The sequence below is a fragment of the Numenius arquata genome, chromosome 2, assembly GCF_964106895.1.
Source record: "Numenius arquata chromosome 2, bNumArq3.hap1.1, whole genome shotgun sequence".
NCBI lineage: Eukaryota > Metazoa > Chordata > Aves > Charadriiformes > Scolopacidae > Numenius > Numenius arquata.
Window position 1 is genome coordinate 100,850,368 of NC_133577.1, and position 18,363 is coordinate 100,868,730.

General features: G+C 37.0%; 1 protein-coding gene across 1 annotated transcript in view; it reads right to left on the bottom strand.

Moving 5' to 3' along the window:
• Positions 1–18,363, bottom strand: part of CNTN1 (contactin 1) — a 93,922-nt gene that overhangs the window by 53,055 nt on the left and 22,504 nt on the right. Inside the window, exons 4-12 of the mRNA XM_074144507.1 lie at positions 17,198–17,293; positions 16,132–16,338; positions 14,761–14,857; positions 14,426–14,607; positions 13,126–13,250; positions 11,049–11,166; positions 9,265–9,415; positions 8,648–8,775; positions 5,868–6,043 (exon numbers count right to left, since the gene is read on the bottom strand). Of these exons, the coding sequence (XP_074000608.1) occupies positions 5,868–6,043; positions 8,648–8,775; positions 9,265–9,415; positions 11,049–11,166; positions 13,126–13,250; positions 14,426–14,607; positions 14,761–14,857; positions 16,132–16,338; positions 17,198–17,293 (1,280 nt within the window). The remainder of the gene's footprint in view (positions 1–5,867; positions 6,044–8,647; positions 8,776–9,264; positions 9,416–11,048; positions 11,167–13,125; positions 13,251–14,425; positions 14,608–14,760; positions 14,858–16,131; positions 16,339–17,197; positions 17,294–18,363) is intronic.

Genomic DNA, 18,363 nt, shown 5'->3' on the forward strand with positions numbered 1-18,363 from the left:
ACCTAACTAGGGTTGGTACACAGATTTCGGCAGCTTGTGAAGTCTGACAAGCACATAAAGTTACAGTCAACTGATTATGCAGTGTATTTTTTTTAATTCTAGCACAGAAGTTGGCATATCTTAATCCTCTAAACAGACTACATTCCTTTGTGCTGGAAAAAGCACTGTGGATTAATAATAGGTTTCCTCAAAGGCTTCTGTCAGAACTAACTGCTCGTTGGTTTCACCCTGAGCAATGTCTTCTGCTTTCCTTCCCCTCCTTGCTCTTAACCACTGACTCCATCCATCTCATTCCATGCTCACTACATTACTATTAGGCCCTAGCCTCTAAATTTTACCCCAAACCTAGCCAAAATATGTGTCTTCCAACTAAATCATGTCTAAAGAGTCTCCTTAATACATCAAGGCACTGAAAGTAATGTATTGAGACAGTGCCTTTGGAGAGTCCTGCGACTCTTTTTCAGAAAAAGCAGCAGCTCAGCTGATTTGGTTGGCCACACTTCATGAACAAGCTCCCTCAATAGAATCAACAAATTGTACCAAATGAGCTCACTATGACACTGTCTCCCAGGTTTTGTTCCAATCCATATGCAGACTCTTCTTCCCAATCCATATACAATCCTCTTCTTCCTGGTCTGTGAGTAACTGAGCTTTCCTACCTAAACTTTTTCTCTTAATTCTTCGGTTCCCCTGAAGCTTCCATTGATTTCCTGTCATACAGCTGTAGCTAGACTCCACACTCTGCAAGGAGGATTACTGGGGGAAGTAGTGAAGAAAAAATACAATTTAAATCTTTGTATCTTTTTTACTGCAGAAAACTGTGGAAAGTGCAAGGAGAGATTTAGACAATAAAACTATGTCTAGTCAGTAACATACTGAAGGAGGAGCATGCAGTAAAACAACTTTGTCTACCATGTTCAGCCAAGGAACTTCAAATTACAATGATTTACAAAAAACAAGCAGGTATTAAGCTATACTCCTCTAATAGGATTTTTATAGTTCAGTTTATTCTCTGTGTTTTACAAAACCAGCTGTTTTGGAGAACTTTCCCTTTTCGCACATGCTATCTCCAAGCTAGAATTCATCTCACCTATTTCAGACATCTGTAGCGTGGATTTTGGTATCTGAACTAACCACCTTTTACAAAGTGAAGAAACAGGTCCTACCATGTGTGATTTACTTTAATATAAAGTAACTGTCTGGCCATGCACCACAGCCTTATGGACTTTGTGTAAGGAAAAAAACGCTTTTGAGAATACAGTGAAATCCACACTATTGAAGGCTAACTGTATGATCGTTGCAGGGACACCAGAACAAGTTATACACAGAGAGCCTGGATTTAGAAGTGACTTCAAAGCTGAAGAGAGCCTGAGCTACGAGCCCTGCAAGTTCTGCGCTGAACGTGCTTGGTTGCCTTTTTGCCGTGTCCCCAAACCTATGAACACTGGAAACCACACTGTGGATTCAGCAGGTCTTAACTCCTGCTCAGCAGCGGTCACAACACTGAGGTGTGTCAGCACCATCTTGAACCACACTCCTCATTCCGTGAGAGCTTTTTAGTTGGGTGCAATGCTATGCAATGCCCAGCATCAGTAAAGACATTTTTCTAGTCCTGTGAACTACCTGGGGAAAGATTCCCGATAATTCTGTAAAAAAAAATCCATCATTAGAACTGCTGGTAAGGTAAAAAATTCCTAAATGTTGAAATGAAAAGATTTGCCAATTCTCAGTGTTAAAATTCCTATTTTGATGGAAATTGGAAAGAATAAAGTGTATTTTTCCATGATACACTCTGTAAAATGACCTCATTCTTGCTGGTACCAAGCTTTTGTCCAGTACCTTGACTCTTTATTTCAAACACAGGAGCTTCTGCTTGTGGTGAAAGGTGCTGATATCCCATTAGAAATGTAACTGTGCACCTGCATATAAATGTATTGGCTGAGCAAAATACTGATGCCATCTGCTTTCAGCACTCAATACCATCTTTGATACACTTCATTTGACTATATTCTTTTACACAACTGTGGTAAATCATCACAGAATCACACAAAAGCTTCTGACTTGAATCAGTTAAGTTATGAAGTTCCTCTTCCTTACTATCCATACAAATGGACCAGCATGGCTCCAAAAGTACAAAAAAATAGTTACACACCTTCACATATTAAAGAGAATTTTTTGTAATAAATTTAAAAGAATAGGCTTATTTGGACAGTGTATATTTTTAAAATATATATTAAAAGTAAGCTTTTCAAACTTTAAATACACAGGAAAAAAAGCAAATCCATAAATAACAAATGACCAAACTAAATTAGAGTTTTCCAGACTGCTTAAAGTGCTATACCTCTATGGGACTTGAAAGGATGTGTTAATTTTTAGTTTCTCAATCAAATAATCAGAGGAACAACACAAACTCAACATACACAAAGTCAAAAGCAATCAATTTAATAGAAAGATTTCAAAGACTCCATATGACCCTTGGAAAGCTAACCTATTAATATATATATATTTCATTTTAAATATCACTGTCATAGGAAATCAAAATAGCACTGACAAATGTTCTTTTGATAAATGAACTTCAATACTAATGTAATACAAATTAGTTTTCCCTTCAGCAAATGATGGATACTAAAGCTTCCATTTAAAGAAAGAAGACTCATGCAGGTATTTACATGAATGTCATTAGCATGCCATTATGTGTATGTGACAACAATATTAGTATTATTTTGAGAACTGAAATACTGTGGCTGTATCAAGTTTCAGCCTGTTGATCTGCATTGTCACATAAATTAATAGTGATATTATCAGGAAGACAGATGAGGATCCTTCATCAACAGGAAATTATAGCACCAAGAGCACAATCACATATCCAGTACTTTTAATATTCATGATGGAATATTTTTTTCTTTTATGTTTGTGAAGGGCTGGGTGTTAGCATAGGACTCCACTGCTTAAAGCCCAGCAGCGAGGGCTGCTGCTGTCAAATGTGCAACAGCTCATCCCTTTGCATCTGAGAAAGCCTGAGCAAACCTGCCACCCAGTGACTTGAGCTGAGAACTGCCGGAGATGGAAGCAGTAGGCAGGAGAAAATCCCTTTGCTCACATAGGAAGAAAAAAAACACTTAATGTAAGAATACCATAACATACAAATGAAACAGAAATACTGAAAGTGCATATTCCTCTTAATTACATCCAATAAAACCTTTGTACTGGATTAGTTGAATTTGTTAAAAATTCTGCATTTGTTATTATGTAAGGGCTGCATTACCAAATAACTACAAATTGCAATTCCAGACTTCAAACGCAATTCTACTGTCTCCTCTGTCCTGAGTGAACAAGACTGAACTGCCCATGGAAGAAGAATAGAGATTATCTTCACTTGTTTTGCATTTGAAACCCCAGAAATAAGGTTTAGGAATGCACAACAGGAAGCTGCCCATGCTAAAATAATTTCTACTGGTATTGATCAAGTGCAAAAAGAACACAACAAACCAAGAAATATCCTTCAGGAAGACAGAGTTACACACTGACAAATAAATGAATTGGTGTTTGGATCTAATCTACTTAACTGTCTAAGTGAATTAAGAGCTAGTCACTCTTCATCTACTTCTGAACTATGGAGTATCCATCTGTATTATCTATTGAAAGAGGAAATCTACCAGCACAAGACTCAACACCCACAGAAGTGAACCACCTCTTTTTCTCTCTCTCTCTCTGCAGACCACAGAAGGTCTGTAGAGACCAAGCTAGCCTAGAAAGCTAGGCTAATTTGTTTTTAAAAACAATCACTTCAATAAAGTGCCTAAAATACTGTGGAGTTAAACAGAATTTGGGAATAAGAAATCCAGGACCACTGGCTATCTGGAATATGAAACATGTGGCTGGGAACCTAAATATTAAGTCATAAACTTCAAAAATAATTACATCTTATACACTTGCTGAGGCCCTTATTTGGCTCCAGATTTGTTCACTTGAAGTGCTTTGTTAGAAAGTGCCCTAAAATTGGGATTACATTTCAGAATTAATTTCCCCTAAAAGAAAAAAATAAACCAATTTCCTTCTATTTTTCATTATTAAGAGGAAAACCCAAAAGTGTATGTCAATGATATAAAAACTTTTGTTCAACATATGACCGACAGATGGAGAAAGATCAGGTTCCTTTCTCTTGCATTACACGGTCTTGGATTACGAAGTCCTCTCATAAAGGCATTTTTACCTTTCCGCCACACCAAAATCACCGATTCATCAACGCTTTCAGACTGAATTTCTGTTTCATGGAACGCAATTTCTTTGTGTGACTTCTGTCAGGTAGCTAAAAGCAATGAACTAAATAAAATTCAACACGACCAGAGTGGTTTTATTTGCTCTTTTACAAGGAATACATTTAATGGGGCGTTACTCCTTATGCTCTTATTTTGACTGACACTCGAGATTCCTTCCAGCCTTTATTTAAGGACAAACTAATCTCATTAGGAGATGATTCAAGCTATTTCACGGTACTCTTATGCACTGATTAGTACTAAAGTGTAAATATAAACCTATCAAAAGTGTGGCTTAATAGCCACATGTAGGAAATGTTGTGAATGATGCTAGTGTACTAGTGTACATCTACGTATTTTGTAATTCCTGAGGCAACACAAAATACACTGTGAACTGCTTAGTACCCTGCTACTAAGTTTGGACATGGACTTTCGGGAGGTTTATTGCAGAAAGGGCTTCATGTCTTTGGGTTTCAATGTTTTTCAGCTGATCTTAGCGTACTTCTACTGGCTTGCTGGACAAGGACTTGGTCTCTCACTGAAAGAGAGCAGTGTGACTTCTAAGGAACATTCACAACTCGGCAAATGAGCAGGCTGAGGCAACTGTACTCCCCAAAGGAATGGTTTGCTCCAAATCCAGACTAGAATAGTTATGGTGAAACATCTTCTCACATGGAGATAAACAGACATTGAAAAAAAAAAAGAGAGAAAAAGAATCTCTTGGTCCATGGAAAATCAAATAATATTGCCAGTCTAGGAGAAAGACTCTGCAGGAGGCAGTATTATATGGTACACCATTTTGAACATGGAGCTGAAATTGAACACAGCCTCTGGCATTCCCAGACACTACAGGCACCATTAGCAACCTTTTCTCTCCACATTTGCAGCTCCTCTTGGGAGCACCAAAAAAAAAATATCTAAATTTGAGGATTTTTGTATCATTTAAACCCAGAACAACAGAGTAAACATACAGACATGTGGGCAACCGCTCTGAGATTGCTGAATATTAGGTAAATTAGCATGTGATTAGCCATAACCAGAAGGGATTTCTACTTCAGATATTTATTTTGAACAAGCCTGATAGAAGACTGGAAAAAGATAACCGTAAATGCAAACATGAAAGATCTATGATTTCTCTGTGCCAAAATGAGTGTCTTTGTATTAAGTTGTTTAGCCTTCACACAAGCTCTTCTTGCTCAGTGTTTACAGACTGTTTGACTCCTACCCACCATCTGGCCCAGTCTTGTGCCAAATTCCAGAAATGCTGATGAGAAAAACATGGGTAAGTAAAAGTGTTTGCATATGCACACTTTTTTTGAGATAATTTGCACCCTGTTTACAATCAGGCTACCTACTTACCAGCTATATTGACTATTAATCAGAGTACCAAAATACTTATGTCGATTTAGATAATCTGATTTCAGGTATCTACCTGCAAGCGTCTACATGTCTGTAAGACATCTACATTATAATTTTATTTTATGTTCCTAGCCTACTGCATTTCTCTAGACTTGAACCAACACAACAGAAAAAGTAAAACAGAAAAGACAGCTATTCACAATAAAGAAAACTAGGCTTTCACATATTAAATAAGGATCTGTAGTATCTTACCATAACATTCCTTTCATAATGTTCGTGCTCTTTCTCAAAATCTATTACAAAGCCATTTAGAGACCAAATAAATGTCAGGTCTAATGTGGGATCATGGGAAGCAATGCATTGCATGGTAGCATTCTCTCCAACGGTGACATCAACATTCAGCGGAGCTAAAGTAATCCTTGTAGCTTCTGTGAAGTTAACAGCAAACATGGAAAATTCCAATAAATAAATGTTTATCCAAATGTAAGCTCAGATCCGTAACTGCTTGATTATACATTAAACCGCTCCCTCAAACTCTAGTTTACATGTTATTTATGCAGCTACATTTCAAAGGACCAAACTAAAAAGAACAAAGGAAACTTTTTGCAACTGAAATGCCTAACTTCTATTTAGCTGTCCTTTGAAAACGGCTATGTTTCAGTCTCTGAATCACATTACCGACTATGTAAAGCTATTTTTATTCATTGACTACATCTCAGGTAGAAAAAAGACAGATGATGAATCTTACATGACTTGTGTTACACTTCTTGTATTAATTATAATATTTCTTATGTTTTAAAACCTGTCTCTAACGAATGAAAAATTCTACCCAGTTGTCAGGCTGAGTCAGATTTCCATGACAGCATTGCAAGGACTGAGATCTTAATTTATCTACTGAGAAACAACATAATGGATGCATAACAAACTATGCAAATAGCTACATGTGGCAAGGAAGAGAAAATAATACAACAAAAGGAAGAAACCTGTATATCCTCCAGCAATGCCTCTTGTTATTACAGAAACACAAAAAAGTAGAGATCTCATGATACTTGCTAGAGTTCTTGGTACGTGCATCAAACTCATATGGCAAATTATCAACACCGTTCTGGAAGAGTCTCACTGGATCACTGAGACCTGCTCCTTTTCTTTAAAATATTATGATAAAACAAAGAGCCACAAAACATCTTCCTCATACCATGACATGTATCTTTCCCACCAATATGAGAGTGGGAGTACAGTACCAAAACCTGGAAGACAACAGCCGTAAGAAAACATCTACTGCTAATGGTTCAGACCTAGGTTTGAGCATGCCCCAAGGAGCACACTACACCCCACCACACACAGAACAGCAAATGTCCTCAATAAGGCCAACATTTCTTGCCCGTCTGCCTTGGAGAGAAACCTTCCCCCCGCTCATACTCTAGTAACCTAAAACCTGCTTAACACTGAGACTATGAGAATGGCCCAACTACTGGCTTTTGCAGAATGGAGTATCTCATAGTGCATTGGAACTACCTGTTAACATCTGATCTCTAAAGTCCTAGCTATAGGCACACACTTAGGATACCTGCTCCATTCTAGTGCTGTGCCTGCACATTCAGCTTTGGTTCTATCATCAGTGATTTCCTAAATGTTGACATGAAGTACTCTACCAGTCTAAGAAGTTGCTGAAAGAATGGTCCAGTCACAACAAGCAAACAGCATGTGGGGAAAAAAACATCAGACTTTGCAGTGCCTGTCAGCTTCAGATTTAACTTTTTAATTTCCTGTAGTCATGCACAATGTCTGAGAAGTTTATGGGCCACACAATGTGCTTGGGAATACCATTTTCAAAGCATTCTTCATCAACCCTCATCATTGTCCACAATGTGAAATTAATTTTGAACTATGTCATCTGATCCTTCTGTTTCCGTTGTGATGCAAGGGAGGTGTCTTAGTCTTTCGGTTTTCTTTTTTAGATGAATCAGAACATAACTCTTCAAAATTTTAAAATTCTTTATACCTAGTTTATAAGGTTTATAAACATATGATTTAAGTGTTTCACTTTGTGAATTTAGTATGATACAACTACTAAGGGGCTGGATATTTATTTACATACCCTTTCAAAATAATGAAATGCCTGAAGGTAATATTAAGACATATAAAACTACAGATGATGATAAAAAGTAACTGCAAACATTAAATAGATCTGATTAACCAAATAAAGTCTTACAATTCATTTGGTACAATAAATTTGATATAAATCAGCCACAAAAATGTTTTCATATGACCTAATGCTACAGATTAATTCTTACATTAGTACATCAATATTGTGGCATCAGCTGTCACATCCAGCATGATTTCTGGAACAGACATTAAAAAATGTAATTGATAAATGACTCTCCCACTATCAGTTATAATTGATAGCCACAGCTGTTCACGAATGTCATCTATCCTGTCTGTATTCTACTGCTATTTATTTATTTGACATCAGATTTAAAATACACAATTAAGGATATCAGTACTCAAATCAGTATATACTAATACCCATAAAGGAAGGGAATTTAGTAGTGCAATCATACGGCTATATGCCCCTACCTAGCAAATGCAATGCATGTTTCTTTAACTGCAGTGCTTTCTCAAACTTGCTTACCCCACCAAAAAAAAAAGAAAAGAAAAACGAAGGAAGGTCAGTAAAAGCCCCATTTCTCTGTTTGAGTCATGACCCCAGCATCACATCTTAGTCTGAGCACTAAGGTACCAAATTGAATAAATGCATTAAAATGTGTCAATTTAATGGATCAGATTTAATGATCTCTTATGGAAAAATCAACCCTGAAAATCAAGATACAGTCCCAGAACTGCTGCAAACATACCGGCTTTTTACTGAACAATATGCTTTAAAAGCATAAATTCATTGTTTAATGAGCAATTAAATTAGAAAGAAAAGATATAAAATGGCTTGCAAAAGTATTGCAATACTGGAACAAAAATTAGTGATTTTGAATTAAGGGATTCTACCTGAAACAAACTAATGCAATTCAGAGGTTTACCTGTCATTTCTAGAACACCAGTGCTATTAGCTTTTCCTCGGTTATTTTCTGCAAAACAGGTATAGCGACCTTCATCCAGCTTTGTGATATTGATAATTTCCAGGCTCCCATCATCCCAAATACGTATACTATCGAAAGGGGAGAAAATACATCAAGGGAAATGAGGTTTTTATATTAGAATGCAGTACTTTCAGCAGAATTGTAGCAAGTGAAAAGACAAACCACAAACATCTCTTGGAAGCTCACATCTCACTACTACATTTATAAACACTCCTATCGTGAAAAAACATTTGAATAGACTGTGGTATAATTAGGTGCCCGACATTGCTGGAACAAGAGAGTACTTTTATTCTTTTGTAGGCATTCAAATATTTTTCTTACAGCCTTGTGATCCAATTCAATTTTGAATTGCAAACAGCACCAGACTGATTAAAGTTGGATACTCTGCCAGCTATTTGGAGCCACACTGCTAGTAACATTTTGGCATATCATTTTCCTGAAATGACACATTCTCCTGCCCCTGAAATCTGCAAAAGTGAAAACTAGCCTACAGGATAAATAGAAACATAAGGCAGAATTTTTAAGATTCACAGTATCTACTAACAGTCAATACTAACCGGCTCCCATTTACAAGCAGTTCTGTTCCTTTGCTCCAGGAGAATTTTGGCTTAGGAGCAGCTTTAGGCTTGCATTCAATGATTACACGGCCCCCTTTAGCTGCTAGGATTTTCTTCTTCATAGGGTTCAGTTCAAAAGTAGGAGGTGAAGCTGAAAGCAAAATTAACACAAGTACTGCTGTTAGTGATTTTTCTGCAGAATACAATTGGTTTGCAACATGAAGGTAAACGACAGAACTATTAAATTGTATACGTGTCCATTATTCAGACTACTGAGAAAAATATTAATGATACAGAGATGTGCGAGAAGTAGATTGTGGCCTGAAAGAAACAGAAAAAAATCATTATGTAGTTCTATGCTGTGCTACACCAGAGGTTTCTTTCTGTTGATTTCTGAACCTCCGTCTAAGTTTAATCTAACAAGATCAAGTCTCCAGAAATCAATAGAAAGTTCCTCCCTTTCAAAGGCCTTTTGATTAGTCCTAATAAAATCTAGATTCCTAGAGCCCAACTTCTATACAAAGTTGCTCACTCGATCATACTTTAAAATAATAATTGGGTTTACTTTTCAGTGGCTATAACCCCCTTCTAGCAACTTTAAGGTTGTGCCCTTCTTCCCTTTTGTAGTTTTCTGCTTGGCCAACCAGCCTTAGGTACGCTCTCAGACGTACAAGATTAATGAGACATGACTGTAGCAAGCACCACACTTATGTATCTGAGGTCAGACCTTTGCTTACTTATTTTCTCTTTATTTGTAATCAAAATAAAAAAAAAATCTTATAATTATTTTGCATCTCGGCATACTATCATTGTTAATCATGCCAGCAAGTGTGTGCACAGCTTGAGGAAAGAAGGCCATTAGTTAATTACAGCAGTACAGAGAAAATCTCTGATAACCATCCACATCTTACCAACGCTTGAATTTTGAAAATGTGCATGCAAAAAGTGCTCATTTCTGGGTAATCCAGGCTGGTAGTCAGTATATAGTAATGGAAGAAGAGTGAAGAACGACGTGTTGTTGTGCAGTGGTTTGGGGAAGTCAAGAATAGTTTAGCTCTTGGGAAAGTCTGAAGGCAAGTGTGAGACTGAAGGAACGCAGGGCAATTACTGCAGGGAAATCTAGGAAAGCCATGTCATACAGTAAGCCTGCTCTAATGACATCAGTAAAAATGTAAGAAATTGTTTTAAGCCTAAGCACTCTGGAAGTGAGCAACTCTTTCAACAGGTTGCTCCTTAGGAAAACACAAAGTATTAATATCTCTATCCAGCCATCAAACGGGAGAGCTATACTGCACACAAACATTGCAGCTGGTTGTAATGGGTTGTAGAAGGCAAAAGCAAAGGGGAGAGTGAAGAGAACGTCCTTCAAAGGCCTGGTGACTGACAACATCACTTCTAAATAAGATTTTGCCCAAAGAGGAGTAAGCATAGGCGAGCAAAAAAGAAAACCCTTCTGACCCAGTTTTGCAAGCTTGAGAGGGCAGACAGAAACGCTAGTACTTCACTTAGTTTCTGCACTACCAGTTCCTCTGAGGGGTAACAGCAGCAAGCAAACATCAGAAATAATACAGCAAAATAGCAAAAAAAAAAAAAAAAAGAAATAAAATAGGAACTTGATTCCTCAAAACACAGCTAGGGAGCTCAAATAAACCCCATCTCATGTAGATTCAGTGAGGGTTCTTAGCTTTATCCTCACGGGAATCTGTTACCAAACAATGCGTGCAAATACGACTGCTATCTTACTTAAACCTGAAATAGTAAATAGAGCAAATAATCCCACTGACCCACAATCTTCAGTTCAGCATTTGCATAAATAATTCCGTGTGTGTTTTCTGCTATACATTGGTACATGCCGGCATCATCAAAGGTCAGACTTTGCAGCCTTAGTTCACCTTTCCGGAACTAAAACACAGAATCAAAAAATCAACAAGATATTCATAAAGACTATGTATGCTGAAGTATTCACACCCATCCCCATTTCTTCATTTCTTTTTTTTAGTGACAGTGTTCAGAAGAGAGTCCCTCGCACAAAGTTCTGGCACTGATGAGATTTTATTTTATCCATGTTACGTTTCAGTCTTTGTGACAACGTGTTCACCTTCTTTTTATTAAAGAAAGATTCACTGTTGATTGATGTTTTTCTGGAAAATTCTTAGCTGAGTGGCACTAGACACATCTATTCTTCGGTCCACTGTTACCATACCAATGCAAGCACTACTGATTCAGAAATAAGAAATTAAATTCATTTTATGCACATAAGCTTTGTTTTGCCATGCTCAGTGTTTGTTATGTTGTATAGTATGTATATTATTTTACAACAGTAAAAGGTCAAAGGAAGTCCCAATGAGGAAGTTTTTTAGATGATTCCTCTGGGAGGTAGTATAAACTATTTTCTATTACTTTGTTTTAATATAAAAACAAAATTTAGTAAATCAAAATGAAGTACTTGAACTATTTCTAAAAAACTGTACAAAAATGCACAAAGTGCAGGGGGGTATTTTGTAAATTACAAACAGATGTCAATCAGTTTTTGAAAGATCATGCTAATAAATTTTGTTTTCTTGTGAAAATGAAGCTGAAAAGCTTTAACTTTGTACATGAGCCAAGTGGAGTGCATGGAATAGTGGAAGATTAAAAGAATACTATTTATCTGAAAAAAGAATAGATTAAAGGAATAGTATTTCTTGTACTGATTTACTGAAAGCATTTAAATCAGATTTTCTAAAAGAAATCTTTGGTTTATGCTAAATGAATACCTAATTAAAATTATCTGATTTAGAAACAAGTTTATTCTCAGGGCAATTTAAACATTTTCACTATTTTCCATTTGGAAATCATCTTGTAATATTAACACACAGCATAATCTTCTGGTGTACTACTTGCTTTCTGCAAGCCAGTATGCAGATTTTGTCAGTGAAAGTCAAGTTCAGTGCAGACCATCAAGCAGTTCACTTGCCAAATTACTTTGTAATAACTACAGAATCTAGAAAACAGCATTGTTTTCACTGCTTTAAGCCACCTCCATATGGCAGATGGTGATACCCCTGTTCTCCCTCCAGCCTCCCACATTTTTCTTAAGATACACAGCCAAAACAATGCTGCCTCATTGTCTTTTTTTTGTTTGCTTGCCAAGACCAGTGTCACCACAGCTCAACAGATGTGGCATTACATTGCACCCTCTTCTATTCTCTTTGTTGTTTAAAGGCTCATCATACCGTATAAGCAATGGGTATTAAAGACATTGTTGAAATGCCTGGACAGAAAATCTACTTCATTTAAACAAAACATCCAATGCAATAGGGTTAAACTATCAAATGGTACTCATTTGAACTTCACATCACCTAAAATCATGGAATTTTACAATATTCTGTGTCTAGAAAAAATATGAAAATCTACATCATACAGGAACATCACTGATACTTTAAAATTTATATTCTTTCTTCTCTTGTCTCTACTGACTCCACTTTTTCATACATTTTTAGACACACTCATGTCTAATGTGGTAAAAAGAAGTTCTCTTCTTAGAGAGAAGCTGATAAACATTTTTTATCCAGGGAGAGGAAAACAGCATTTACTTACAAAGGCCTGGTGAAAAAAGGATATTTACCTCCCAAACGTGGTAAAAAGGCAAGTTCATAATTCAGAGATGAATATTAAATAGTCTGCAGAAATGCACTTCAAAACTGAAGAGAAGTTTGAAATACAACTTTAAAAAACAGATTTTAATCTCTAGTGCAAGTGGAATCAGCAAATATTTGTATCATAATTATTTTTTTTAAACCTTTTAATAATGCATGCTTCAAAAAATCATTTCTATCAGCTAACCAATCAATCCTGCATTAACTATGGTAATATACTTACCGAGGCACCATTTTTCAACCATCTAATTGTTGGAATAGGCTTTCCTGTAGCTACGCAAGGCCAATATAGGTCACTGCCTATATCCTTCTCTGTATCATTGATATGTTCTACCCACTCCGGAGCGGCTGAAGAATGAAAAAACATGATGCCTTATAAATATAGCAGATACATATTTAATTAGCGTTACAATCTATAATTCCACAGCTTTTTCCATAATACTTCAGAGGCCACAAAAGTAATGATGAAAACTCAGCAATGCACCAGCACAAGAAAGAATGAAGTGATGACATTTTTTTCTTACCCCAGAGCCTCAAAATAACTTCAACCTGTTTTTATGAGAAGAAAATATGGGATTGAAATAATGCTTCGTGAATGTCTAAAGTTCTAAGAAGTTACTGCTTGCACTGACCTATGGAAATTATTCAGTAATGCAATAAAAATCATAGTTAAATTCCATGAAATTGGCAAAATCATCTATGTACTGAAAGGGTCTCCAATAAAAATATTCTCTTGGTCCAGAGAAGATATTTAAGAAATTAATATTGAAAATGACCCACTTTTACTATGCAAATGACTCTATTTATTAGTTTTAACTATAACAACCAGTAACAACCTTCCCACATCTATCCCACTATAGTTCAAGCAGTTAACTTGAGGATCTTAACCCAGGAAATGTTCTGTACAGTCAATAAAAAGAGACAGAAATCTTCTGAACATAATTCAGATGTTATGTATGATCTTTTTATGTCATAGTTTTGTGGTATAAGTCTCAGTCAAGGAGTCAGGTTACTTGGGGTGATTCCACTATGAACAATAAGGTACAATGTTTTGGTTCCCTCATTTAACCAAATGAATGAGGGGAAGGGACAGAGGCCAAAGGAACGAAGAACTGACTGTAGCTAATAAGACAGCTAATACAGTTAGAAAAGACAAACGAAATGAGGAAACAAGAAAGCATAACAAACCTAATGGTCTCTTCTTCTTCCTGGCTGTTCTTTCATTCAAGTACTCTAAGTGTATTTAATTTCCATTATGCATAATTATATTAATCCTAACAGACATTGCTGTCAAGGTGTATATACAGCTATCATAACCAGGCAAATTGAGCAGTTGTTCAACTAATACACGAATGTTATGCCTGGCATTCAATGCATGGGTTTTGATTTTGCTCTATTAACGTGAACAGCAGTGTGTCAGGATGATGCAATGAGTCAACACTGACATCAAGTGTGAGAACACAGATACTTCCAACATAAGTAAAAGCAACATAGATCATGAAGAATAAAATTATTCTACCTACCTTGTACGTAAACTCTTGCTTGATGTTTATCTTTTCCTTTAAAGTTTTGAGCTTCACACTCATAAAGTCCTTCATCTTCATACTGAATATTGAAGATCTTAAGAACTGCACCAGACATGCTTATCTCAGCAGTGGCTGGCATGGGTTCAAGGTATTTACTCCATCTGAGTTCAGGAACAGGACTTGAAAAGTACAGCAAAGTACAAATCAGCATGTTCAAGAACTGGCTGTTAAATTTCAGACTACAAGAAACAGTTTGATGATGAAACATGTATTTTCATTGCCTGAAATACGAGAGCAAACAGTGCTCTACAATAATGTTAAAACATACTTACTTCCCAAGAGCAAAACACTCCAGTGTCACGTTTTGCCCCAGGAGAGCATATGTGTCCTTGAACTTCACCTTGATATCAGCAGGATATACTTTTGCACCTAACATGAAAAAAGGGATTCTCAGAAAAGGCACAGCAGAAAGGAAAGCAGCTATTAAAACTTCCCCAGTTCAAGAAAATCACTCTTAAAATTCCAGACAAAATCCTTCTTTACAGTGAAAAAATAGCCTGGCCATCCATGAAGTCTGATTTACGACTGAACTTTTAATAGTAAAGCAGAATTGCTTTACTCAGCTAGTTATCTTTCTCTGGACATTAATGCCTCGCATTTTTTACAGCACAATGCTCTAACACAAACTTTTTACTTGTTTTTGAAGTGTGACGATCTGTGTGCATGGGTAGACAAAAGCCTGAGTCTCTGTTTTCCACAGATTCTTTTACTGGATGGAATATTTTGATATATTTAAGCTCAATATTATCTTAGTAAGGGTTTGAAGGAGCTAAAGCCAGCAAATCTACAGCTTAATGAGGGCACAGGAATGCAAATGTAATCAAATCTACCTACTGGTGATCCCTGTAGGACTCCTCTTGCAGTTCTAGATGAAGATCTCAGTGTGAGTATTGGCCATGGAAAATTCAGACAAAGATCACTGATTTGTAATTACCCAAATTTAATCACAGTTCTTCACTGTAATAGGGAAAATTTAATAGAGAAAAGGATCACTGAGATCTTGATGATCAGTTTATGAGACTCTAGTGACTGACAGTCTGAAGTAGCAAAAGGGAACTTGGTTACCATTTGGAAAACACGGGGTTTTCATGAAGAAACGGCAGAAATAATCTAGTAATACAAAGCCAGATAGTTGTCTTAGGGGATTGGCCATGAAACATAAAGCCCTTAGGCCACTGTTGGATAGGAAATTTCAGCAGGGGAAAAGGATTTTCCATTTTCATGGGGGATTTCCTGGGGAAAAAAATTAAGTCCTGAAGCTGTTTATCAACTTGTACATTAAGTTTCTGCTTTACAGTCATGTCCTTTTGAACCAATGCCAAGACCAGAAAAGATATTGAAGATTTTGGGATGAGTACAGGGGCTTATCACATAAAAGAGATGGGCACTCTGGGGATAAGAACTCTGTTCTCAATGATATGAAAGGAAATTCGTGAATGAATCCAGGGAGACTTCCCTTCACAGAGTTTTTATTACGGATGGGAATGATTTGGACCTCTGTACCTGGAAAACTAAATAACATTGTGCTGTGGCCAGGACAATTTGCCATATAATTCTCATAGAGCTGAAAGTAGTTATGAATGAGCAAAATTAAAATACAAACAGAACACTGCACATACATAGTATTTCCAATAAATACTTACGATCAGACTGTGGAATAAGTGGAATAAATCTACTGAATACACTCTTCGTTATTGAAGGGCTGGACACAAAACACGAATAATTGCCCTTATCTGATGCTTCTACATTTGCAATGTAGAGATTGCCGTTCGTCTGCGACACAAATCGTCGTTTGTCCAAAGCAATGAATACTGGAAACTCATTTAGAAGCCAGCGATAACTGAGATCATCTGGAGGAAAATATTTTCTAGTCAATATTAAGAAACAATACTATCAGCTACTTAAGCCATGAAATACCGTCTTCATACAAATTACTTCACTCTGATTTCTAGCTTACAGATCTTTTCTTTGGAAGAGTCAGCTAAGCGAGACAGAACATACATGTGTCAGCAGCCTACTAATACCTTCAACACTGAACACTGGGGTACTGCTGCCATGAGTGCAGATTACTGGGGACCCAGCTACGGTGCGCACAGCTCCCCTTGGGCGTAGCCTTCCCACAGGAACCCAAGTTGGGTGCGAGGAGGTGGGCAGCTGGGTCCTGACTTCATGCAACTGAGGAGTTGGGAAGCCCTCACCAGTCTTGCGATTTAGACAAAACCTTATTTTAACTACCACTATGTCTCAGTTCATCAGTTCCTTGCAATACTTAGACACAGAGTATCAAAACTAAACTAATAAAAAACCTAACTAAAACATTATCCCATTTTATAAGGTAAAAGAGATGCTAACAGCCAAATTCAGCCTTCACGATGGAACTGCAGATGCTTGAGGTTACAAGCATAATCTCTGCAGAGCTCTTCGGGAGCTAGTGATGAGAAAAAAGGCATTTCCACAGCCAGAATGGTAGGCCAAGTCTCTCCTCCATTATCCAGATTAGTCTGAGTAATTTTATTTGTAGTGGCAAAACCTGTTTGCAAATTCAACAATATCAACTACAAGCATATATTCAAAATGGAAACCTAACCTAAATGGTGAGTCTCAAGCTGCATACTGTTTTGGTAAACTTAAAGGAAAATTTTAAAAATAAAGATTAATTTTTAGTCTACTCGTAAGTAGTTGCAAATGAAGCACTTTGAGCTCAATTACCTGGGTAGTGGTATGGGGGCTCACAAAGAAGCACTGCTCCAACACCTTCTCGCACTTTAACCTCATAGCGTTCCTCAGGTGGAAAGGGATCCAGATCTAGTTTAAAAAAGGCAGGGGAAAGAAACTGTAAGAAACTATGGGGTTTTCACTATAATAATTTTTTTGTTATTATTTTCAGCCCTGTAACAATTATTATAGAAATACAACAGTACATAGAATCATAGAATCATAGAATCGTCTAGGTTGGAAGAGACCCTTGGGACATGGCAGATAAGATACCTGTAGACCCATAGTACCAGTTTTGCTCATTTTAATTTTGTCATTATCAAGTGCAATGATTTTTTTACAGTATTTTAGTCATCATAATTGCAAATACTAGGAAAGGAAAAAAAAAAAAAAGTGGTGCAGATCATATCCCTAAGAGTAGCCCGGTAAGCTACATTTAAAGAAGGAATCCCAGGAAGATAAAGGAAAAGGATTTTAGGTTATTTTTCAACTGGTTTCTCCAAATTGCAAGTTTAATTCTTTAGTGTAACTTAAAGTCGCTTCTCTAAAATGACCTGGCTGTCCTCCCCGACAACTCAAGCAGCCAAGGACTGGTAAGCACTTAGCTCAGACACATCTTTTGTGCCAGATGTTTGAGACAGACGTGGCTCAGATCCCAATGGAAACCTTATCTAACACTCTTTAAAACAACTTCCATGCAGCAGGGTAAAGGGACTGTTGTAAAAGGATAAAGAAGCAAGTCCTTCATGGAGCTACGTATCATCTCGCAGAGTGTGGGAGAACAATAATGGTGTCTGAAGCAATAAAACACCAGTTGCATGAATAACCTTCAACTACGTCAATAATTCCACTTTGCTGCTTCTCTTCACTCTCATTTTGAGTATCCAGTCTGAAATTAAACTTGAGGCAGGGAATGTTTCTTGTAAAGCTTCTCCATGTCACCAAGCGCACAGAGATTGTAGAGATCCTGACTAGAGTCATGCTCTAAATGCTACTGTGGTATAATCACTACACCAGTAATAGCCAAGCTCACGGCCTCTGAATGCAATATTCTACAAGAATCTAGGAAAAGAATGTCATTACCCTTTGTCAAATGCACGAAAAAACTCTAGGAGAGTTACGTCAGTGTCCGGGGAAAGACACCTCTCCCAACTTTTGAC